This window comes from Amphiprion ocellaris, chromosome 10, assembly GCF_022539595.1.
Source record: "Amphiprion ocellaris isolate individual 3 ecotype Okinawa chromosome 10, ASM2253959v1, whole genome shotgun sequence".
In the NCBI taxonomy this organism is placed as follows: domain Eukaryota; kingdom Metazoa; phylum Chordata; class Actinopteri; family Pomacentridae; genus Amphiprion; species Amphiprion ocellaris.
This window is the reverse complement of record NC_072775.1, coordinates 27,273,475-27,298,580: the sequence shown is the minus strand read 5'-3', so window position 1 is coordinate 27,298,580 and position 25,106 is coordinate 27,273,475. Positions and strand designations below refer to the sequence as shown.

The 25,106-nt window shown below is 39.5% G+C and overlaps 1 protein-coding gene across 7 annotated transcripts in view; it reads left to right on the top strand.

Annotated features, from left to right (window-relative positions):
- Window positions 1-25,106, top strand: part of LOC111575768 (choline transporter-like protein 5-A) — a 74,039-nt gene that overhangs the window by 14,663 nt on the left and 34,270 nt on the right. For 6 of the 7 annotated variants that reach the window (XR_004848262.2, XR_002746766.3, XM_055014385.1 and 3 more), the window contains exons 2-6: window positions 965-1,013; window positions 13,419-13,492; window positions 13,696-13,780; window positions 17,161-17,245; window positions 19,210-19,338. Coding sequence is in view for 5 of the 7 variants with exons in the window: in XM_055014385.1 (XP_054870360.1) it covers window positions 965-1,013; window positions 13,419-13,492; window positions 13,696-13,780; window positions 17,161-17,245; window positions 19,210-19,338 (422 nt within the window). In the remaining 2 variants the exon portion in view is untranslated. Of the gene's footprint in view, window positions 1-571; window positions 621-964; window positions 1,014-13,418; window positions 13,493-13,695; window positions 13,781-17,160; window positions 17,246-19,209; window positions 19,339-25,106 lie in introns of all 7 variants that reach the window. The other variant, XM_055014384.1, reaches the window with a different exon arrangement.

Genomic DNA, 25,106 nt, shown 5'->3' with positions numbered 1-25,106 from the left:
AAGTGCTGGACCTGGGTTGATGGGACTTTCTTCATTGCCGCTACCACTATCTGCAATTCACTTCCAAAAAAGCACCAGAGACTTCCTCTCTTACCGTGTTCAAGTAATCTATTAAGACAAATTTATTATTTCTTATTATTTGAGTGTCTTGAAAAGAGCTATATAAATATTGTTGCATTATTATAAAGACTGTCAGAAAAATACTTTGAAGTACAACTTTAAGCCAGACACCCTAAAATAAATACATTTACATACAGGTAACTACCAGAGGTCTGCTCATTTCAGCAAGGATGACCACACCACCTCCACCTGAACTAGGCAGACCCGGTGGCCTGTTTTGAGGGCTGAGGGGCGATATGTTAGAATGTATGTGGTGGCTGGTGTGGATCCCTGTCCAGTGATTCCAGGCTAGCCTCTTGGAACCTTAACCTCTCTGGAGTGCAGTGCTTTTACACTGATCATCCTCTGTGTGCCTTGGGTTTTGCTTAGTTTCTTTATTTTCTATGTATCAAAGTGAGATTATTTCTTTATTGTTGTTTCGTAACTTCTTTTCCCCTCCTCCACCTTAAAGCCTCTGAGATCATCAGACCAGCTGCTTTTTCTCCATTTGAGGCTGATGGGTGAGGGAGATTGGGTCTTTGTGGTAGAAGCCCCAAAGCTTTACTTACAATCTTACACTTTTAATTAAATGTTCGTCCTCCGTTGATAGTTTCAAGAAATGTCTCAAGACACAAGTTTTCAATTGCTCTTAGCTGCTGATAATGATCCTTAGATATTTAGTTTTTCCTATAGACAGTATTTGAACTTCAGATTATCTGTTCTTGACTGTGCAGTTGACTTTGACCAGCCATCTGCTTCAAACCTCAGCCGCTTTTAACTACTTTACTCTTGTCTTCTGTTCCGTTAATTTGATTTGGTGAACTTCATTAAAACATTTTGGTTATGCTTGTTTTGTCTTTTCCAGGAGAACCATACAAGTTTGACCCTTCCTTCAGTGGTCCTGTCTGCAGAAGGTAACTTCATACTTTCTCCTTTGCAATGATGTGTTTTAGTTTATGTTTTCTGTCCTAAATATTTTATCCACACTAAGCAAGCTAATTTTTAACAGCGTGAACCAAGAAAATAAATAAAATCTATAAAATTAGACTTCCAGCATGTTGGAGAGACAGGTAGTAGCATAACTTTTGAGCTCCCCACAGCTCTTACTTTCCCCTAAATAAACATAAGTTTATACGACTGAACAGTTATTGCATAGTATGAAAGGAGGAAATAGAAGGAAGACTAAAGAAAAATCACCAAACAAATTGAACAAAAACCCGAATGAAAGTGAGGACATGAGCGACAGCGCTAGCAACTTAGTGGAGCGCGACGCTGTAGAAATGATGCAAGCTAGCATTGTCTCAGAGATACAGGCGGTACAAAAGGACATAAAGAAAGACCTTACTGATATAAAGCAGAAGATAAACACCATGGCAACTGACCTAAAGGAAATAATGTATAGAATTGAGGAGACCAAGCAGAGAATGGTTGAAGTGGAGGAGTTTTGCACCAAAGCCAGGGAGGTGATTTCACATTCACTGGATGTTCAAGACCTATTTCAAGCCTGGCTAACTGACTTGGAAGCACATTCATGAAGACACAACATCTATATTCACAAACCGAAGGGGACAACATGAAAGCATTTCTGGAAAACTTCATTAAATCAGACTTGCCCCTCCCTGACGCTTCGTTTGGTATACAACGCTGTCACTGCTCCCGACCAACAAAACCCTCCCAAGGCTCAAGCCCGAGATCCATCATCCTTCACTTTTTTGGAGTATAAAACTAAAGAGCTGGTGCTTCGCTCAACACGGAAAAAGAAGGAGGTACATCACAAGGGAAAACGACTGTTTCTGAGCAGAACTATCCGACTGAACTACTGGTAAAGAGACAGGCCTACTCTTTATACAGAAAGATGCTTAAAGAAAAAGGGGTCCATTTACAGATGCTCTACTCAGCTAAACTGAGGGTGTTTTATGACTCTAGCACAGTAATTTACAATGATGCACCAGAGGCAGAGGACAACATGAAGAAAAGGGGCTTACTGGAGTCTGGACCTGAAGCTCCCACTGATCATCCACCCCCGACAAAGCGGAGACAACCTGCATAGGAAGCAGCGGGTCCACGTAAGAACCACAGAGCATGTTTTGAAATACATCCAGAACAGGCTCAAACAGTTCTGCCGTGCCAAGGACACAAAATGAGAAAGTTTTCTGCAGTAACAATGCCTGCATGTCTAATAAGATGGCTGATACGATTACACTGTAATATTCATCTGGACTGAACTGCAACACTGTAAGATTTTTGGTGAGTTTTTTTCCTTTAATACTTCAAAATGGTAGTCACTTATGTTAGATATGTGTTTGTTATGTTCTATCATGTTTCATAAAAGTTTCATTGTTCAAGCCATCTGAGGTTCTCAATAATCCTATATACATACTCTTTCCTTACTTATTGACATGCTCCTCCAAGAATACAGAGTCATCACTCTCAATGTGAATGGGTTACGTATTGCCACAAAGAGGAGTATGGTCATAGTTAAAATGAAAAGAGAAAAGCAAGATATCACTTTCTAGCAATAGACACACTTGTTACTCAAAGAGCATGAAAAGTTGCGGAAAAGGGAATTCAGAAACTCATATTACTCCTCCCATGACAGAGGAAATGCAAGGGGAGTAGTAATATTGATACCAAACAAAGTTAATTTTCGGTTCTCCTCACAGGTTACAGACAAAGATGGGTGTTTTATACTGGTAAATGCCTAATAGACCACAAAGAAGTTACACTACTTAATGTTTACAGACCACCAGGAAACGATACTTGGCTTATTAAAAAGATCTTTCATTTGACTAGGGCGGAAGCATCAGGCACGTTGATATGTGGTGGGGATTGGAACGTAACACTATATAGCCAAACTGATTAAACTAAATTTTTATGAGAATGGCCCCACATCTAAAAAATTTGTTGCATGGAGAATACGTAAACAGCAAGCTGAAAGGTTTACACATAAAGTAAAAGAACCACAAACTAACAAAATGAATCACCAATCGGAAGACCTACCGAAATCCTTTGAAAAGTACTATATGAACTTGTACGCCCAACCTCAAGCTGCCGAGTTATCAACGGTATCCAACTCTTTAGCATTATTGGACCTGCCATCTATAGGAACAGAACAGAATAAAAGATAACCCATGTAATAACTGAAAGAAAGATAAAATAAGCTATATCAGGACTGAAAACAAGCAAGATTCCTGGTTCTGATGGTTTTCCAGCAGAGTAGTATAAGACCTTTAGAGACAATGTAATACCAATACTCAAGGAATGTTTCTATGTTCTGGAGGGTGAGGAGACCTGAGTGTCCTGTACACAAGCAATTACCTCAGTAATTCCCAAAACTGGAAAAGACAGAATGCAGCTCTTACAGACCTATATCTGTGTTAAATGTTGACTACAGATAATTTGCATCAATTTGGGCACAAAGATTGGGAAATATAATCCCAGGCTCGATTAATACAAACAGATTTTGTAAAAATCAGGCAAACACAGGACAATGTATGGTGATCTCTCCACCTAATTGAGCATATTATTAAAAATGATGTAGTAATAATAATAAGTAATAATTAGTCTAGATGCTGCAAAAGCCTTCGACTCAGTTCGCTGGGAATATCTATATTTAGTACTTAAAACGATTTGGTTTCAGTGATCAATTAGTTGGATGTATAAAATCTCTATACTACTTTCCTACAGCAAGAATTCAAATAAATGAGAGCTTATCAAAAATGGTATCTCTGGAAAGAGGTTGTCGACAAGGATGTCCCCTTAGCCCTACACTCTTTGCTCTCTTTACAGGCATGGCAACAGCAAATTTTGATTTCAGCTGAAAATGTTCGGTATACAATCTTCAGGGGGGGTTCCAGGGGGGCGCAGCCCCCCCTTGAGCCGAGAGGTTTTCACTAAAATAGAGGTGATTTAGAATGAAAAACATGCATAGAATTACAGAAGACTAGATTGTAATGAATAAGTTAATTTAATGAAAAGTTAACTTACTTTTTCTTCAATGTCTCACTGCATTTAGTCCTACAATTTTTACAGTTCTACAGGTCTTTTAACACTATTTACACTGGAGTTCTACACTGGTCACAAAGTCACTTCTAATGTCACAGTTTCCTCTATGGCAGGGGTATTCAACAAAAATTCAAAGTGGTCCAGACAGAGAAAATGTATTAAAGCAAAGGTCCAAACATCATAAAGTCTGCCTTCAATTAGTGCGATATTTGTTGATGTAACCTAGAAGTTTTATTAGCCTGTGCATGTAATCAATAACTGACCATCAAATCAAATAAATTCAGTTCGGTTCAAAAACATTTTGACATTTACTAACAAATGACTTTTGATATAACTGTACATCTTAAAATTAAGTGCAGAACTTGAAAAAATAATGACTGAACAACCCAAACCAGCTTATATACATCTTTAACAATACCTAAATCTCAAAAAATGTAAACAATTGTACACTTTTACATTTTTTTTCCCTGTCTTGTTACTCCCCTTATATCCCATGCTGCTTAATGGGAGAACTGAGCTGCAGTTTGCCCTGCCACTACTTTTTGAATTGTGTATTGTGGTCTGAATGGTGTCAGGGTCATTCTCAAACACATTTGGAGCTCATTGGTCAGTCTGGAACGATATTCAGTTTTGTCATGTTTGTTATGTTCATAGTTGAGAAAGGTGCCTCCAGCTGTATGTTGAGCCAAACATGGTCAGCATGTGCAGGACTATTTCCCTCTCGGTGTCGCTTTATTCATTTCCTTTTTTGTCTGTCTCTCACCTCTCAACTGTTTTCTGAATGCAGAGCTGTGATGTTTAGCAGCTGCAATGCAGAAACTTCATTGGCTGAGTAGCGTCATATGGGATGGCTGAACTCGTACGTAATTGGTCTGTGTGTTTCCTGAGCTGCTAACTAATGCCGTAAACACTGGGAAAGCTGTGCCGGTAAAACAGAAGTGACCGGTCAAATTTAAAATCCCATTACAATTTACTCATTACAGGTCTGGTCCATATAAGACGGCATCTGGGTCCGGATCCGGACCGCGGTCTGCCAGTTAGTGACCCCTGCTCTATGGAGTCAGCTGTGTCAGTTTTCTTTACATTTCCAGAACACTCTTTAAACACTATCAGTGATTCATTTTGCCCTGAGTCATGAGTCAAATACCCAGTGTTTTGTTAAATGACTCTGACTTTTCTCTCAAGCCAATTCCATCGGAACTTGTTTTTGACACTTTTATCTATTTCTAGCACCGATGACTCTTGATCTTTCGATTAAAAACCTCATGATTCCACCAAAAACGATCCCAATAGCTCAAAATTCCAACACGAACATACCGCCATGAATTGTAACAAAAGAATGCATCGAGCAATTTGATTGGTCCAATCGTTGGCAGCTAACCAATTTCGACCAATCGCAAGGCCTTTTACAATGCAGCAGGAGCTAGACTGGTTCTCTTCGTCTGTTACGCTGCGGGAGAAACGCCGAGCGCTTCTCAAAAACCGGGAGCAAGAGTAACAAAAACATACCTCACTCCCCCCTAAAATTTTCTCAACGGATTTGGACGATTCACAGAAATGATCAATTTGAAAATTAAAACGGCGGATTTCCGCCGAACGGCGGAAAATTGCCATGCCTGTCTTTATCAAGCCACTGGCTCAGGCAATTAAAGACGAGAAACATATATCAGTCGTTCTACCTGGAGATACGGAACACAAGATCTGACTGGATGCAGACAACATTCTATTGACACTCACAACCCCCAGTGTGAGTCTACCTAAATTACTAACTTTAGTCAAACAATCTGGCCTGTATTCATCGTATAAACTAAACCTACATCAAACACAAACCCTTACTGTTAACTATGAACTGGAGGAAAATATTTATAGAATGTGAAAATTTAAATGGAAGGACAATGTAATTAAATACCTAGGAGTAGAAATACCTGGAGATCTATCCGTCGTATATGAACATAGTTATAACCCACTCTCAGCTGACATTAAAGATTTAAATCACTGGTCCTTATTTCCAATTAACCTGTATGACCAAATAGACGTTATACAGATGAATGTACTACCTGGAATGCTCTCTCTTCCAATTGTTACCAGTTCGCGTACTTCTCAAACAATTTAATGATTGGAACAGAATGATCTCCACTTTCATCTGGGGAGACAGAATCTGATTTAGACACTACAACTGCCTAAAGATAAAGGAGGGATGGCTTTACCATGCATGGAAGATTACTATAGGGCTGCACAATTGTACTCACTGATCTGTGTGATTCAAAATATGAAGCAAAATGGAAAAACTTGGAATTAAACCATACAAATATACATCTACAATCATTACTGGGAGGGGGGAAATTTTCCATTGAACAGCTTATGTTGAGGGGGTTGGTGAGGAGACTGCTGCTGATATCGCTGGAGTGTATTGATCTGAGAGTGTAGATACTAAAAAGAGCACTAAAAAGCAGTGGCCCAATGGTTAAGTCTCAGGACTACTGATCAGAAGGTCAGTGGTTCAAACCTTGATGTGGCCACTGTCGAGCTCTTGAGCAACACCCTTAACTTTTCCTGCTCCAGGGGCACTGTGTAATGGCTGACCCTGCGCTCTGACCCCGACTGGGATTAGCAAAAAGCAACATTTCACATTGCTGTAATGTATTTGTGACAAATTATTATTATTTTAAAGTTGAATTTAGATCACCATTAGACACTGGACTGTTTAACTGTGGCTACTCTTTCTGGAGTCCTTGCTTTTAAATTTCATACCTTTTCAAGACATATGCTGTACTGATTCATAATCTGCCCTTTATTATTCATAGTGCTAATAATAAAGTAAAAAAAAATTAAATGATATAGAAATCATGTATTTAAATGTATTTATGCTTTTATTCAGTTTGACTATCCACTTTGCACAAGACAAGACAACAAAGTTATAAAAGTTATATATTTTATATTTATGCATATTATATTTAATTTGTCTATATATACAAATGTTATAAACAAGTACTATCTTTAAATGAGAGGTTGAGAAAATCACAATTAAAATTCTTCTGATTATTGTTGTTACTGTATTTATACTGCAATAGTCCAAAATTATGTGAAAATGTATGTACATAGTTTTAGTGAAATAACATAGCCTGTGCCTCATTGCCTCTAGAAACACAGGAAATGCACTGCAACTCACTGACAGTAAAATAATGCATCTCTCTGATACAATTTGCCCATGACAAAAGAAACATACAGAAACAAAAAGAAGCCTGGCATACTTTATCCTCTCAGCATGCTGTGTGTTGTTAACTAGCGGCTACAACTTATGAGAGGTGTGTGCAGCGTCAGACGCACACACAGGATGCTCACTTCACTTTGTCAGTCATCTTGCAAAAATACACCGTGCACAAACGAATACCGCTGCAAAACCTCCTCACCGAAACATCAGTTGTTGAAGTCCTCCCTTGGGTCTTCGGTTTGCAGACTAGCGACACTAGCGCTGAGCTACAGGGCACATCTGGACACCTCAGAGCAGTGAGGGATGTCTACGTGGATCATGTGACCGACCAAGGGTAGATCTGAATTATTATTCATTTTATTTTAGTTTTATTTATTGTTTTGGGCCTCAAAGACTTTTTAGTCTCACACACACACACACACACACACACACACACACACACACACACACACACACACACACACACACACACACACACCTACACACACCTACACACACACACACGCACACACACACACTCACTTACAAATTAAAAAACAAAATTGAATAAAATTTAAAAAAACAATTTTGACAAAAGGGCACATTGGGCATGAAGGGGCAAAAGGGCAGGTGCTTCAGCCCCCTCCGCCCCTGGCCCCTGCACATGCCTGACGTAACACCCCAAAATCAAACAATTCCAAAGTGACAAGCCTGAATACGGTCAATGTTGGAGGTTTTGTGGAAAGACATCTGCCGGCCATTTTCACATATTTTGGAAATACACGAACATTTCACAGTACTAGACAGATGTATTGACAGATTAGATCAATAATGCACCGAGAATTAGACTTCAACTTTGATGTAATTTACCGCAGAAATTTGATTTCTTCACTGACAAAGCATGATAGATATTTACTACAAATACTGCTAGCAAGGGACAAAAAAAGCAATAACAACAAACACTTGAGTAAAGATATCCCAGAAGTCACAGAATGTGAAAAAATTCAGAAAATGTACGTTATGGAACGACTGACTTTTGCTCTGAAACATGCAATTCAAAAATGTGAAAGGTATCTGGTTCAGGAAAAATGGAAATCTCATCTGAATATAATGTAATCACAGTTTTTATTGTCACTGAGCTGTTTAATGAGTTTTTTTTTTTTTACTGTATGAGAATGCAAGGCCATATGTCTTGGAATAAGCAAACGCCAAACAAACTTTAACCCATAAATACATGGAAGGTGCTTACTCAAGGAAGACCTGGAGGATCAACGTTTTATATTGACAATCTTGGATACTTGTAACCTTGGCTTGGCCCTTACTGTATTATACTGTGAAGGCTATTATTCTGTCTGTATGATGTTCTGTTTGTTTGTCATGAAAAAATAATTTTTAAAAAAAAATACAACAAACAACTATAAAATCCCTTCTTCCTGGTTCTCTTTTCATTAATGAAAAATAAATCAATTTTGGGTTGCCATCAATACGTTTGCAGTTGTTCAGTCTGTTTTCAGCTACGTCCCATCTCATTAAAAGTATGCTCCTGCTCTCTGTCATCTGTATTTTGTGTTCTACTACAGACCAACAAAATAACTGATCTCATTTGTGTATTTATCTTTTTCTTCAGGCGTCCGAACTGCTAGAAAATCTGATCACATTGATCACATTGTCATCAATTTTTGTTTCAGTTCATCCATGTGTTTACAGTTTTTCTCAATTGATAAGACACTGTTCCTGAAAAATAGCACACATTTCCCAACACACTGCACAGTTTTTATTTGACCACAGTTCACAAAGCACTGCACACTGTGTCAAAATCGCACTTTATTCTCAAAATCTGAACTTTATTTTCAAAATTAATACACGAAGCAAAAGTAGGACACTGCACTGCTAAATATAAAACACTCTTCTCTCACTGTGTTTTCACATGAAGTGTAAAAAAATGATACAGTCCTCAAAAATTACAACTTAAACACAAATGCATCCTATAAATTACTCAGATGGGGCCATTGCAGTGCCTGACTGTACATTATAAAATAAAAATAATGTTAGACAAAAAAAATACAGCACTGTATTGCACACAGTACAGTATGCAGATATTTACACCACATCTGCATCAATTCTTTCAGTTTGCTCAGGCCACAGGACCTCATCAACATCACAAGCTATGTTTTCTCTGGCCAGGCAACGTGGAAAGAAAGACCTAGTGTGTCTGATCCAGCCTGACATGCATCAACAGAAACATCAACACATGCCAAAACCACTGATTGCAATAGATTTTCCCAAAGTATGGCTGCCGCTCATATACCTTCCACCTCCATGGAGAGAATAATTCTTCTATAGGATTCAGAGAAGGAGAATATGGTGGCAGAAAAACCACAATAACTTGAGGGTTCATATCGAACTATTCCCATATCAATAGTCCTCTATGAACACTAACGTTGTCCCAGATGTATTCATGTGTATCATCAGAATCCAACTGAAAAACTCTCTGGAACAAACGCACACCAAACAGAGAAAAAGTCAGTCATGTACACTTTCTGTAATTTTACCGACACTTGTGAACCAGAATTATACATAAGATTTTTACAGTATTCTCAGAACATTTCTGACTGCTTGTATTGTTCCAGTATAGACATGTCACTGAAGTGACAAACAACATTTACATACATGTAAAGTAAACCACAGTAAACCTGAAACCATTTACTTTATGCGCCATCTTTACCATCTGCTGACCTCAACAACAGATTGCATTCTGAACAGCTAATTCTGCTTCCCAGCAGGTTTTATAGTGTGCAGTTCATTGGTGAAAGTGTTTTCAGTTTTGACCTGTTGTGTCTTAATTGTGACAGCAGTGTTGGAACAGTGTCCCAATTCTTCTTCGTAGTGTTCACTTTTTGAAAAATGTGTGCTATGAGTGAAAAAGTGTGTTCAAATGAGCAAAAAACATGTTCAGTCTTTTGCAAAAAGAGTGCAAGAATTTTGGAAACTGTGTGCAAACCATGAATAGTATCCAAAATTTGGGCAGCACTGTCCTGTTTTTGAGAAATGTGTGCAGTCAGTTGATGGCTGTGTGCAGTGAATGGAATTTGGTGTCTTATCAGTTAAGAAAAACTGTAATACATGTGTTCAGTATGTGCTTACAAAAGATTGCTGAGCTATTAACTTTAGGTGCAGGGCTTGTACAGTCTAGTGTAGCGTACTAAGGAGCAGAACATTCCAGAGCAACACACAAAGATCCAAAGATCCTCTCCCAAAGCAGTAAATTTGGTAAGACCCCATTTCAGGAGACCTCTAACCCAAAATTCACCTCCAAATGGAACATCTGCTGATCGGATGTTTACTACTAAAGGACCGCTCATGGCACTCTTGCAGACAACAGGATGCCTCCTACCTCGACTAGAAACTGATAAGGGTCATAAAGTGTCAACTGTAAGGAAAACCACACCTCTGCAGGATTGGCATCCTGACCTTCTAATCTCTCAATACCTAACACATAGAACTTTCTACACAGGAATGAATAGAACAATAGAAGGAAAAATGGATTCAATAAAATTTCAGCAAATTTTGGATGCTAACTTGATGCCATCTGTGAAAAAGCTGAAGTTAAAGAGAGGATGGCTTCTACAAATGGATAATGATCCTAAACACACCTCAAAATCTACGGTAGATTACATCAAGAGGCGTGAACTGAAGGTTTTGCCATGGCCTTCACAATCTCCTGACCTGATCATCGAAAATCTATGGATAGACCTTAAAAGAGCAGTGCGTGACAGACAGCCCAGAAATCTCAAAGAACTGGAAGACTTTTGTAAGGAAGAATGGGCGAAGATACCTCAAACAAGAATTGAAAGACTCTTAGCTGGCTACAAAAAGCGTTTACAAGCTGTGATACTTGCCAAAGGGGGCAGTACAAGGTATTAACTCTGCAGGGTGCCCAAACTTTTGCAGACGCCATTATTGTGTTTTCTGTTATTTTGAAAGTGTAAATGATGGAAATAAAATCTAACTTTTTTTTGACATGTTATAAAAATGTCTCATCTGTAATTTGATGCCTTTTGGAGATTTTTCCATCTTTCCTTGGCTTCTTTATGCACATTAATACAAGTTTTTACCTGGGGTGCCCAAACTTTCGATCCCCACTATATATATATATATATATATATATATATATATATATATATATATATATATATATATATATATATATATATGTCTATCAATCAATCAAACCTTTATTAGTCATTGCACACTTTCATATACAATGAAATTTCATTTGAGCTGCCATGCCAATGACAGCTCCGGCTGCTGCGCAGTGCTGTGCGCACCTTTCTTGAGGAAAAAAGACATGTTGGGATCTGGGTAGGGATAGCAAAGGGTAAATGAAAAAAAAGGCTTGTTGTACCAAATGAAACCTCCAATGTTGGGAAATTCAATTTGAGACGGAACCTAAAAAAAAAAAAAAAAAAAAAAAAAAAAACCCGCAACAGGCAAAGCATGACATAACACAAGGATAGTTGGGATAAGGATGTGGGGTGGTGGAGGGGGGAGCACCGCACTGTTAGTCGGTTCCTGTGCAGCAGTGCACAGATTCCTGACCCCTGTGTATAGCGAGAGAAGCTTGTGGAGGCGGGGGGGGGGGGAGGGATATGGGCATGTGTGCGAATGTTTAGCTCAGTCCTCAATGAGTCTGATGTGTGTGTATGCGTGTAGCCCATCTACTTCCATCTCAGACCCCCAGTGTCTCAGTTCGCGAGGGTGGGAGTGCAATAACACAGCAGGTTGCTATGGAGACGTCCTCGGTTGGCCTGGTCCAAAAGTCAACAACTGTCCTTGGGAAAGTGGGGGGGGGTGTAGGAGAGCTATCTCTTGGCCATGAAACTTCCAGAGGAGTTTGTTATTGTTCCAGGGGCGCCACATCCTCAACGGATAGGGGTGCCAGGCACATGATTCCCTTCCGAAACTCCCATCCGGGCAGGTAGGCTCCCTATAGGCCTGTGCGGTGTTTCAAAAGTCCAGTGCCAAGCGATCGCTCCAAGTCAAACAGACGAGATGAGACAAAAAGACAAAAAAGTGCAGCAAGCAGAAGACATGAGGGAAGTGGGGAGAACAGAGATAGAAACAAAGCAAGGAAAAGTGCGACCCCTTCCTACGAGAGCTCAGAGCAGCAATAATATATATATATATGTATGTATATGTATATATGTGTGTGTGTATGTATATATATATATATATATATATATATATATATATATATATAGACACACATACATATATATATATATATATATATATATATGCAAGTGTAATTTTCCTGTTTTAAGTCACTGTATTGTTTTTAAGCTATTCTCTAAACTGTGATTGACTGATTGATTTGTTTACAACATAATTCCATATGTGTTGTTTCATAGTTTTGACATCTTCAGTATTAATCTACAATGCAGAAAATAATTATAATAAATGAAAACCATTGAATAAGAAGGTGTGTTCATACTTTGGATTGTTACTGCTTATATACACTGATCATGCATAACATTAAGACCACTGCCAGGTTAAGTGAGTAACATTGATTATCTCTTCATTATGGCACCTGTTACTGGGCTGGATATATTAGGCAGCAAGTGGACATATTGCCCTCATAGTTGATGTGTTAGAAGCAGAAAAATGGGAAAGCATAAGGATTTTGACAAGGGCCAAATTGTCATGGTTAGAGGACTGGGTCAGAGCATCTCCAAAACTGCAGCTCTTGTGGGGTGTTCCCGATCTCATCACAGGACTCACTGATGCCCGTGAGGAGCGAAGACTGGGATCACCAATGATACCGGTCTGTTTTCAGATATCACTTGAATATGGGCATGTGCACGCTGTTCCCCTTCGAGGCTGTTGTTATGATTTTATGTTAACATAACAAGGTTCAATTGATCCTCCATTCAGTTGATCCTCCATTCATTGAAAAGTAGGTGCAATTTCATGTGATCAAGAAGTTCTTTGTACAGCCCTAATCTGTATCCATACAATATGCTATAAACAACTTGCAACAAGACAGAATAGTAATCATGGAGCCAAAAGACAAGTGCTTACATTTTTATAACATCTGTTACCTGTTTCTTATCTGTCTCTTTAGAAGCTGCACCGATATCTTACATTGTTTGATCTTCACTCTTGTCATCCTCTCATATGTTGCCCTTGGGATAGTGGGTGAGTCTGTACACACACACACACACACACACACACACACACACACACACACAAATATTATTGTATGGTTGGAAACCAGTAAAAGTCATTATTCATTCACCACACAAAATGGAAAATGTACTGCCTGTCATCTTCACATTGCTTATATGATGCAGTCTACTTGCTTTCTGTTTATTTGCCTCCCTACCTGTCTGTCTGCTCAGCCTGGTTGCATGGGGACCCCAGGAAAATGATTCATCCAACAGACAGTTATGGCCAGTTCTGTGGTCAGAAAGGAACTTCCAATGCGTAAGTCATTGTTCATATACACAACACACCAGATCTCTACAAAAAAGTCCGTGTGGCGTCCCAGAGCATTTGAAACAGCATGCAGGTGTTCACAACACAAAATTCTATTGTGTTATTTGAATTAATAGACTGACCAGCTACAGAAGGGCCATGTCTAAATGCAAGATTTACAACCCATCTTTGCTGGAGGGATTGTATTACTCTAGGTTTCTCTTTTTTTAAAAAAAGCCACCATATTATGCATGTGTGGGAGAACTGAGCAGGATGTTCTGATGTGGTATTTGATGGTGGAGGGGGTACATGGTAGTCAAGCATAAATGCTACTGTCACTAATTGCGAGACCAATGAGACCAGAGGATTAGTAAAAATTGAAAAATAATGAGTGTACTCGGTAAAAAATGGGTACAGGAGTCAAAACTGGGATAACACTGTAGATTGAGAAGCTAGGAGGCAGAGCATGAAAAATTCTAAGTACATAAGAGCTATACATGAAACACAAAATATACTACAAGTATAGGCTAGGGAATTTAACTGGCAAAATGGGGTTGGGACGAGGCAGGTAGGAGTCTGTGTGGTGGCAAACAGTGTGTGCGTGGAATTTGGAATTTAGTAGCGTATTGCAAAGTCAAGGCAAGCACGTAAACCCGATGACTTTGTTCATGCCCGGAGGTCTTGACAGAGCAGATGAAGAAAATGCAGGAGAATCCCGATCTAGAGACACTGCTGGGGATCTGGTCAAGGAATGTAGTAGAGATGACGATCTGGCACTAATGTCTCTCTGAGCCAGAGTTTTATGGGGAGGAGTGCTGATTGGTGGCAGGAGAGCAGCCCCTCTGCAGGCGTTTCCACTTGCTGCTGATTAGGCAGCAGCTCAGTCGAACATGGACACAGACAGAGGGAGAGAGAAAAAGGAGGAGGAGAAACTGTAGCAATCAGGGGCTGAGAAGGTGCCTGAACATTGTACTCTCTTCTCCTACAAACAGGCTCTGTTCCAAAATGACATTGAACTGCCTATATTTCTATCTTGCAGTTAGGTGTGCATTCATGCATTATTTATAGGTCATAACATTTAGGCGTAAGACCACACCAAAATTATAGTATATTTAGATGAATGTATTAGACAGCATGAGATAGAAACATAAAGTGAAAGATGTTTCACTCAATGCAAAAAAATAATTTATAAAATTAAAATTTTTAGAATGTTGTAGCATATTAATGGAAAGTTGACTTCAAGGGAAAAGTGAGGTAGTAAAAGGTGTACAATCAAGAGGGATGACCGCAGTCTTGAGAGCAGAACTTTGGGGAACTTCAGAAGGAGTAGGTTGAGGCTGGTGTCAGTGTATCAAGAGCCACCAAGCACAGATGTCTTCTGGAAAGAGGCTACAACTGTCACATGTCTAAAATCAACACTCTCCTGAACCAGAAACAGCATCAGAAGCCTCTTACCTGGGTTAAGGAGAAAAAAACTGGACTGTTGTTCAGTGCTCTCAAGTCCTCCTTTCTCAGATGAAAGTAAATTATGCATTTCATTTGGAAATCAACATCCTAGAGTCTGGAGACGGAGTGGAGAGACACAGAATCCAAGGCGTTTTAAGTCCAGTGGGAAGTTCAAACAGTTTGTGATGATATGTGGTGCCATGTCATCTGCTGTCGTTGATCACTGTGTTTTATAAAGTCCAAAGTCAACGCAACCATTTGGAAGTAGATTTTAGAGCACTTCATGCTTCAATATGCTGACAAGCTTTATGGAGATGCTGATTTTCATTTCCAGCGGGACTTTGCAGCTGCCCATAGTGCCAAAACTACTACCAAATGGTTTGCTGATGATGATATTACTATGCTTGATCGTCCAGCTAGCACACCTGACCTGAACTCCACAAAACCCTATGTGGGATATTATGGGATTTGAGAAACACCAGACTAAAAAACAGACAAGCTGAAGGCAGTCACCAAAGCAACCTGGGGTTTAATAACACCTCAGCAGTGCCACAGGTTAGTCACCTCAATGCCACACTGTATTGATAAATAATTTGTGGTAAAGGAGTCCCAAACAAGTATTGAGTGTATATACTTTCCACAGGTTAAACAGTTCTGTATTGTGTTTTTTTTTAGATTAATCTCAAGAGATATTGTAATAATTTATGTCCAATTTTTTAATGAGGTATACGTCACAATCATTAAAAAAAGCCTTGAAATATTTAATTTTACGTGTAATGAATATAGAATATATGAAAGTTTACATTTTTAAATTAATTTCCGAAAAACAAGAAATTTTTTACAATGTTCTAATTTTTGGAGTTCCACTAGTATTTTTAATCTTTTAATTTAAACCCAACATACATAAAAATTGTAGGACTTTACATAGACAGGTGTGTTTCTTTTAATATAATTTCTCACAGGTGGACTTCAGTCAGGTTGTAGACTATCTCAAGGATAATTTTGACAACCAAGATGCAGAACCACACAATTTAGGGTGGCAAAGACACTGAATACTTTTGTAAATACTAGAATTTAGCTTAGTTGTGATTTAAACTCACAAATACTTGTCATTTTGCCATTACCTTTCGACATTTCTACATTTACTTTTAAAATGAAATTAACAAAACAATAAGGTATATAACAAGGGCCCAAATACTTGGTGAATTCAATGCAATGATCTATTAAATTTCAAATTGACAATGTTTCACTTTTGCTTCAGTATTTTTAAAAAGCTGAGATTTTGTTGCTAATACTCAAAACTGTCTGTAAGTAGGTCTTGGTGTTTGCTGGAGGTATCAAAAACTCTGAGTTAACCCTGAGATCACTTTACCTCTAGATCAGTTACACTGGTAACCTGTTTGCTGGCAAGTTGTCCTCATCAAACACTGTGGCCTCCTGCCGAACCTCAAGAAGCTGTCTGACATGACATTTCATTTCCTCATTTATGCAACCAATGCAGCAGTGAACTTCAATCCTAGCTTCTTCACTTGATTCACAATTCACTGGTGAATTATTTTGTTTTTCTTGATGATAATGGCTCTGTTGGTTTGATCAAAATAAGATCTACTTTCAAAATGACTCAAAACATTTAAGAGTAGCAGAGAAAATTATTTAAAATTCATCTTGTTTTTAATATGATTTCTATGTTCCACTCATGGTTGAAAACTGTTTTGCTCTCTGTGCCGTTCACACGAATCAATTGCTGTCCGTATTCACATTTTACATTTAGGGAATACCAACAATATGCTCTGGGGCATTGATTCTGAAAGATGTTTGAAATCACAAACCTAAAAAGAGCTGTTGCAGGATAGATAAATGTATTATTACAGTATTTCACCACAAAATGATTCCTGACTTGTTTCAAATTATAAATTGAGATTAACATTGGCACTTTTTTTCAGGAGAAAACCCATCTTGTTTTATTTCAACATCTTAAAATGTACCAACCCGGCAGTACTCATCAACCTACAGTGTCCCACAACACAGGTATTCTATTACTCTCTTTAATATACACACATGGACAAAATTGTTGGTACCCCTCGGTTAATGAAAGAAAAACCCACAATAGTCACAGAAATAATTTGAATCTGACAAAAGTAATAATGAATAAAAAATCTATGAAAATTAACCAATGAAAATCAGACATTGCTTTTGAACCGTGGTTCAACAGAATTATTTTAAAAAATAAACTCATGAAACAGGCCTCGACAAAAATGATGGTGACTGAAAATAATGTGACCATAGGGACATTTTCAATCAAGGTGTGTCCTCTAATTAGCATAACAGGTGTCTACAAACTTGTAATCAGTCAGTCGGCCTATTTATAGGGTTACAAGTAGTCACTGTGCTGTTTGGTGACATTTTATGTACCACACTAAACATGGACCAGAGGAAGCGAAGGAGAGAGTTGTCTCAGGAGATTAGAAAGAAAATTATATACAAGCATGTTAAAGATAAAGGCTATAAGACCATCTCCAAGCAGCTTGATGTTCCTGTGACTACAGTTGCACATATTATTCAGAAATTTAAGATCCATGGGACTGTAGCCAACCTCCCTGGACGTGGCCACAGGAGGAAAATTGATGACAAAATGGAAGAGATGGATAATACGAATGGTAACAAAAGAGCCCAGAACAACCTCTAAAGACATTAAAGGTGAACTCCAAGGTCAAGGTACATTAGTGCATCAGTGTCAGATGGCACCATCCGTCGTTGTTTGAGCCAAAATGGACTTCATGGGAGACGACCAAGGAGGACACCATTGTTGAAAACAAATCATAAAAAAGCCAGACTGGAATTTGCCAAACTGCAATGTTGACAAGCCACAAAGCTTCTGGGAGAATGTCCTATGGACAGACGAGACAAAACTGGAACTTTTTTGCAAGGCACTCTATGTTCACAGGCACAAAAATGAAGCATATCAAGAAAAGAACACTGTCCCTACTATGAAACATGGAGGAGGCTCTGTTATGTTCTAGGGCTGCATTGCAGCATCTGACACAGGGTGTCTTGAATCTGTGCAGGGTACAATGCAATCTCATGACTATCAAGGTATTCTAGAGAGAAATGTGCTGCCCAGTGTCAGAAAGCTTGGGCTCAGTCGCAGGTCATGGGTCTTGCAACAGAGTAATGACCCAAGACACACAGCTAAAAACACCCAAGAATGGTTAAGAGGAAAACATTGGACTATTCTGAAGTGGCCTTTATGAGACTGATATAAATCCTATTGAACATCTGTGGAAGGAGCTGAAACATGCCGTCTGGAGAAGGCACCCTTCAAACCTGAAACAACTGGAGCAGTCTGCTCATGAGGAGTGGGCCAAAATACCTGCTGAGAGGTGCAGAAGTCTCATTGACAGTTACAGAAATCATTTGATTGCAGTGATTGCCTCAAAAGGTTGTGCAACAAAATATTAAGTGAAGGGTACCATCATTTTTGTCCAGGCCTCTTTCATGAGTTTATTTTTTAAAATAATTCTGTTGAACCACGGTTCAAAAGCATTGTCTGATTTTCATTGATTAATTTTCATAGAATTTTTATTTATTATCACTTTTGTCAGATTCAAATTATTTCTGTGGCCATTGTGGGTTTTTCTTTCATTAACCGAGGGGTACCAACAATTTTGTCCACGTGTGTATATTAGGACAGAGATTACTAATCTACTCTTTCTTTCAAATACTGCAGAACAGTAGTGTTGTTTTTTTTTTTTACTGAAACGTAATAAATGCACCACAATCTATTCAAACAAAGAGTGTAACAAACTGTTCAATGCTCAAAAAATTGTCGCCAGTAAAAAGTACTTATTACTATTAGCAGCTTGATTTAGTAGCTGAATGTGATTTGGCTTGGCATTGATAAAGTGTCAGTGTGATCTAGATGTCTCTAATAGCAGCAAATATCTTTATGTAAGTAATTAACAAACATATTGCCTGTGTTTATGTTTTTCCAGATGTGCGTGTCACAGTGCCCAGACAAGTTTGCAACCTACACTGAGATGCAGCTCCAACACAAATTCAACAAAAGTTACTGGGAATATTACAGACAGTTCTGTAAGCCGGGTTTTAATAACCCCAACAAGGTATCACTACAGTAACACATGATGTACATTTATTACTTTGAAACATGACCACATTGACCAAGAATTACTAATTTGGTAATCTGGGGTTAAATAAAAGGAGTACACAGAAAAGTAACACAATATTGTATTACAATTGTGTAACATATCTAAGTGGATCTAGTTTCAAATTTTAATTGACAAAGTCTCAAAATGTAGCTGAACATGATATAAAGATGATATCATGCAAGTTCCTTGCCGTGATGCTGAAAGCCAAGACAATGACATTCAGAGTAACTGTATCGTTAGCTATTCTGAGTCTCTGTCTCAGTCACAGTGTCTGTTACAAAGTGGTTGTGATCAGTTGCGGTAAATGCACTCATTTAGGCTGACATATTCTTCCTGCTACAAACAGGTTTCAGTAAAACAAAATCAATGTATTTGACAAGGTAACCAGGAAAGCTACATTAACCACAATGTCAGTTATGATCAGTAGATCCAGAGAGCCACACTCCTTAATTGACACTAGGTTGTCAGCACATTTTTCTTCCATCTCCTCTTCCTTGCGACCTGTCTACCGCTGTGAGGTCTTCTGATCGCACTGCGGCTTTAACAGGGATGATAGGAGCACTTTCATGGCTATCCATCAGCTTTAGTTGAGAACGTTGGTCAGTGGAGAAAATAAATAATCCAGCTAGAATCAGAACAGTATTATTGACAATGTTCACATAGAAGGAATTTGGCTTTGTATTTTTAGACAGTCAAATCCCACAATCTTTTGACTATAGGTCTACAGTGTAATCACCTGTTACGAGCGAATTTCTGCACTCGCACAATATACCAGAAGACATAATAATAATAATAATGGATTAGATTTATATAGCGCTTTTCAAGGCACTCAAAGCGCTTCACAATGAATCCGTTATTCATTCACTCACACATTCTCACTCGGTGGTGGTAAACTACATTTGTAGCCACAGCTGCCCTGGGGCAGACTGACGGAAGCGTGGCTGCCAATGTGCGCCTACGGCCCCTCCGACCACCACCAACATTCACACGCATTCATACACCAGTGTGAGTAGCAGCACTGGAGGCAAGGTGGGTAAAGTGTCTTGCCCAAGGACACAACAGCACATGACTAGGACAGAGCGGGAATCGAACCGCCGACCCTTCGATCATTGGACGACCCGCTCTACCACCTGAGCCACAGCCGCCCCTATACATAGCCAGATCACCAGGCTTTCTGTTGATTATCGGTGCCTGCGATTGCCGAAGGTGGAGGCGACACAGAAAGCTGAAGCGAGATGCCAGTCCAGTCTAATCGCAAGTCTCAAGAAACAACTATACAAACCGCCATTACCGAGCATCTGTAAGTCGGGAAAAACCACATTTATAGAAAAAAAATTGGGAATGTTATTTATTTACATATGTTATCGGAACAACAAACCTTGGATGAACAATGACGTTAAGCTGCTGCTGAGAGACTGCAACATAGCTTTCAGATCTGGCAACAAGGATCTCTACAGTGCTGCCAGATCCAACCTCAAGAAAGGCATTAAAGCAGCTAAAGCAGCCTTCGGGAGGAAGATCAAGGGGCACTTCGATGAGAGAGACCCCCGCCACGTCTGGCAGGGCATCCAACATCTCACCAACTACAAGGGCAGGGAGGATCCTTCTCCCAGTATCAGCAGCGCCTCACATTTATTTGAGGAACTCAATCTCTTCTTCACCTGCTTTGAGATCACTGAGGCAGAGGCCAGACCAACACCCCCACTACCATCCGCTGATGACCAGCTGCTTACTGTGAGTACGGAGGATGTCAGGAGAGTGTTCCGTGGTATGAACCCCAGGAAGGCTGCTTGACCCGACGGCATACCAGGGAGAGTCTTAAGACCTGTGCAGACCAGCTGGCTGAGGTATTCTGCAACATCTTCAATCTCTCTCTGTCATCATACACCGTCCCCAAACACTTTAAATCTGCCACCATTATTCCGATACCCAAAAAATTACCCATCACCAGCCCAAAGGATTACAGACCCATTGCCCTTACCTCCACAGTAATGAAGTGTTTTGAAAGGTTAGTACAAAACCACATACGGTCATCTCTCCCCCTTGACCCTAGACCAGCATCAGTTTGCATATAGAGCCAATAGGTGAACAGGTGACTCCATCAACACAGCTCTTCACGCTGCACTGTCCCATCTGGAGCACCCTGGTTCCTATGTGAGGATGCTGTTTGTTGATTTTAGCTCTGCCTTTGACACCAGCATCCCCAGCAGACCGGTGTCTAAACTCTTGGACCAAGGCATCAAACAGCCCACTTGCAAATGGATTATGGACTCTTTAATAGACTGCCAACAGTCAGACAGTCAGTTAGGATGGGGTCCTATCACTCCCCGAGCCCGACGCTCAGCACTGGAGCCCCACAGGGACGTGTGTTGGGCGCTCTTACTCTTTACTGTGTACACTCACGACTGCACAGCATCCCACTCATCGAACACCATCATCAAGTTCGCTGACGACACAACTGTAGTAGGGTTGATCCAGAACAATGACAAGACCGTCTACAGGGACGAAGTTCAAAGACTGACTGCATGGTGTTCTATCAACAACCTGGCACTGAACTCCACCAAAACAAAAGAACTGCTTGTGGACTTCAGGAAGAAGAGAGTGGAGCCTGCTCCTCTCTACATCAATGGAGACATGGTGGAAAGAGTGAGCAGCTTCAAATTCCTGGGCACACACATCTCACAGGACCTCACATGGACAGTGAATACCACCTCTCTTGTGAAAAAGGCACAGCAGCGGCTGTACTTTTTAAGAACATTGAAGAGGGAAAATGTGTCGCAGCAGCTGCTGCTGACCTTCTACAGGTGCTCCATGGAGAGCATCCTCAGCCATGACATTCTGGTGTGGTTCACAGGCTGCACTCAGGCAGACAAGAAAGCACTGCACACAGTCATCAAAACAGCACAGAAACTCATGAACACACAACACCCGCTTGCCTGCGTTGGGCCACAAACATAACCTGGGACTCTTCCCACCCCAGGGTGGGAAGGGAACCACCTGTTTACTCTGCTGCACTCAGGAAGGTGCTACAGGTCCATCAAGACGCGCACCTCAAGACTATTAAACAGTTTTTACCCCTGTGCCATGAAGCAGCTAAACCGGTGCAACAACTCCTAATCCAGTACATCGAGCATGGGCGGTGCCGTTTTGGGTGGGTTTGTGCAATATTTATTTATTTATGTTATTTTATCTAATTATTTTTCTTATATATATATTTTGTCTTACCTGTTGTTATCGTTTTATCTCACGAAGGAGAGGCATTCAGAATTTCATTCTACATCTGTCCAATGACAATAAAGGCATTTGATTTGATTTGATTTGATTTCATTGATATTTGTTATGCACTAAAAGAGTAACCGGTTTGATTGCAAATTGCAATGACATTAAACATATTCTATTGTATTCTATTCTGATATTGTTCGGGAATTCCCATCTTTTTTTCTTGCCACTCTGACAGCCTACAGCTGACATTGTGTAAATGACTGTGGGCTACAGCCCCCTGTTTAGACAAACATCTGATTACAGTTAAACAGCTCCTCTATAATCCCACATTGCTGGTCTGCACAGGCCTTCGTGACTCCGGCATAGTGATCCCCCTTCAGGCCCCTTCGCCACCCTCCAGCTTTTAGCCTGTAACCTTCTTCCCTCCCAGTCATATCTCTCCCTTGCCGTTGTGCAAGAGCTTGGTCTCAAACTCTTGCCATGTCTCCATACTCTCTCTCAGCCTCCCTTTCAGCCCCTCTGCAGATGCATTATTCCCACCATCCCCTCTGTTGCTTTGCTGTCCTCACTCCTCACCCTTCATCTCTAGTTTTCTCAACTCTTAACACTTTCCTTCTCAGCTTTCTATTAGCTTGGCTTTTGTGCATCAAAACGATTTTATTGTGTTTTTGTCACATCTCCTATTGTTGCTGTCCTTCTCTCCATTCTTACTCAGTCCCCATTTGGTCTGGCCCACTTATTGTAAAATCCTCTCATTTCTTCTGCTGCCATCTCCTTTTCTGTTATTGCCCTCATTAACTGATCTAATTCTTCTCTACCCATCTTTGCTATGTTTCTTAAATTCATCCTGGATCATGTCAAACCTCTCCCACACAGACCTATCAGAAACTTTAAATTGAAATTCCAGTGAACTATTGAAGGCATTTGCAATAGTAGATCAGGTAGATCACTAGATCCCTTGTCAAAATTTCCATTCTTGTACCTGAAATGCCCTGACACTAGAATTTCTGAAACAAGAATAACATTGCCCTTCTGTTCACTCCAGGAGCTTCAGATACATCTTGGCAACTGCCGTGATTAACCAGGCTTCAACCTATTGCATTGTTTAGCCACTTTTCTTGTTAAGTGTTAAGATTAGCCTTGAGTGCTAAGTAACATTTGCTTAAGTACTGTACTTATGTACACTTTTGAGTTACCTCTATGTTACTTAGGTAATTACATTTTTGTTACCTAAAACTTCTACTAAGGTACATGTCAGAGGGAAATACTGTAATTTAAACTTCACTACATTTATTTGATTAACTGAGTGTTGATTTGCTTTAAAAATTCAGATTACTAAAAAAGACAACATAAGATGTGATATTATTATTATTATTATTATTATTATTATTACAGATGAAATAACAAAACAGTATAAGCAATTCAAATTAGTCCCAACTTTACCAGCTGCACCAATAACATAATATGCACATATCGAATTCTGCACTATTTTATTATTATATATTCTGATAAAGCCACTGTGCATAAGGATTGCTTTTACTTTTGTTGCTTAAAGTGTGCTAATGCTTTTGTATTTTTGCTTTACTAAAGCTTTAAATGCAGACTTTTACCTGTAACTAGATATTCCACAGTGCAGTTAGGCTGTGGGATGGAGAAGGAGGATGTTTGGTTAATAACAATTTCTGCATTTTGTCTGGATTTTGGTCATTTTGCTAACAAAGGGGGTTTAACCCCCCATTATCCCCCTTCCAATTGCCTACTGGAGCTTAAGCCTTGGTTTCTTCTGTTGAAGAAATTCACTCATAGTCTTCATCCAAAGTTTGCTGTAGTGAGGTGTTTTATTAGTCTTTCAGCATTTGGTGGGCTTACCAACAAAGTGTGAGTCTGTGAAGGTAAGCTGACCCAGTACACTGGCAGAACACAATATTTTATACAGATGATCAAAGGATAGGGAGGGGACAGTATGTAAACACTGAAGTGAACAGGGGTTGATGAACAAATTGGTGCTAATCAATGACAAAAGTAAGTGAACAAAGGGTAACAAAAGGCTATGGTGTCAAGTTGTCTGGCCGACAACACAAGGTAAGACAGCAAGATGTCTGGCAGAAAGTAATCAATAACAAAAAATGACACAGTCAATTAGTGACACTAAGGGATGTCTCTAGACAATTATCAGAATCACATATAGCAACAGGATGTGCGCTTTTCTTCATCACTACTCACTGTGGTCTTATACTTTCATCTTTAGCTCTTCTGGCAATTAATGACATGTCTATGGAAAAGGAAAAATCTATTGAATTACTGTCCATTTTTCACAAATATACTCAAAATCCATTAAAGTGCTGATGATAAAATTGCATATAATACTGGGTATAGCAAATAAGTGGTTCTTTTTGTTGTCTTCAGTTGCTTCAGGGCTCTCAGTAATTTAGCAATCTGTTACCTATGAGCTTCCCAGAAGGCCTCAGCTTCGATCTTGCCCATGCCCTTAAAGCTGCAGC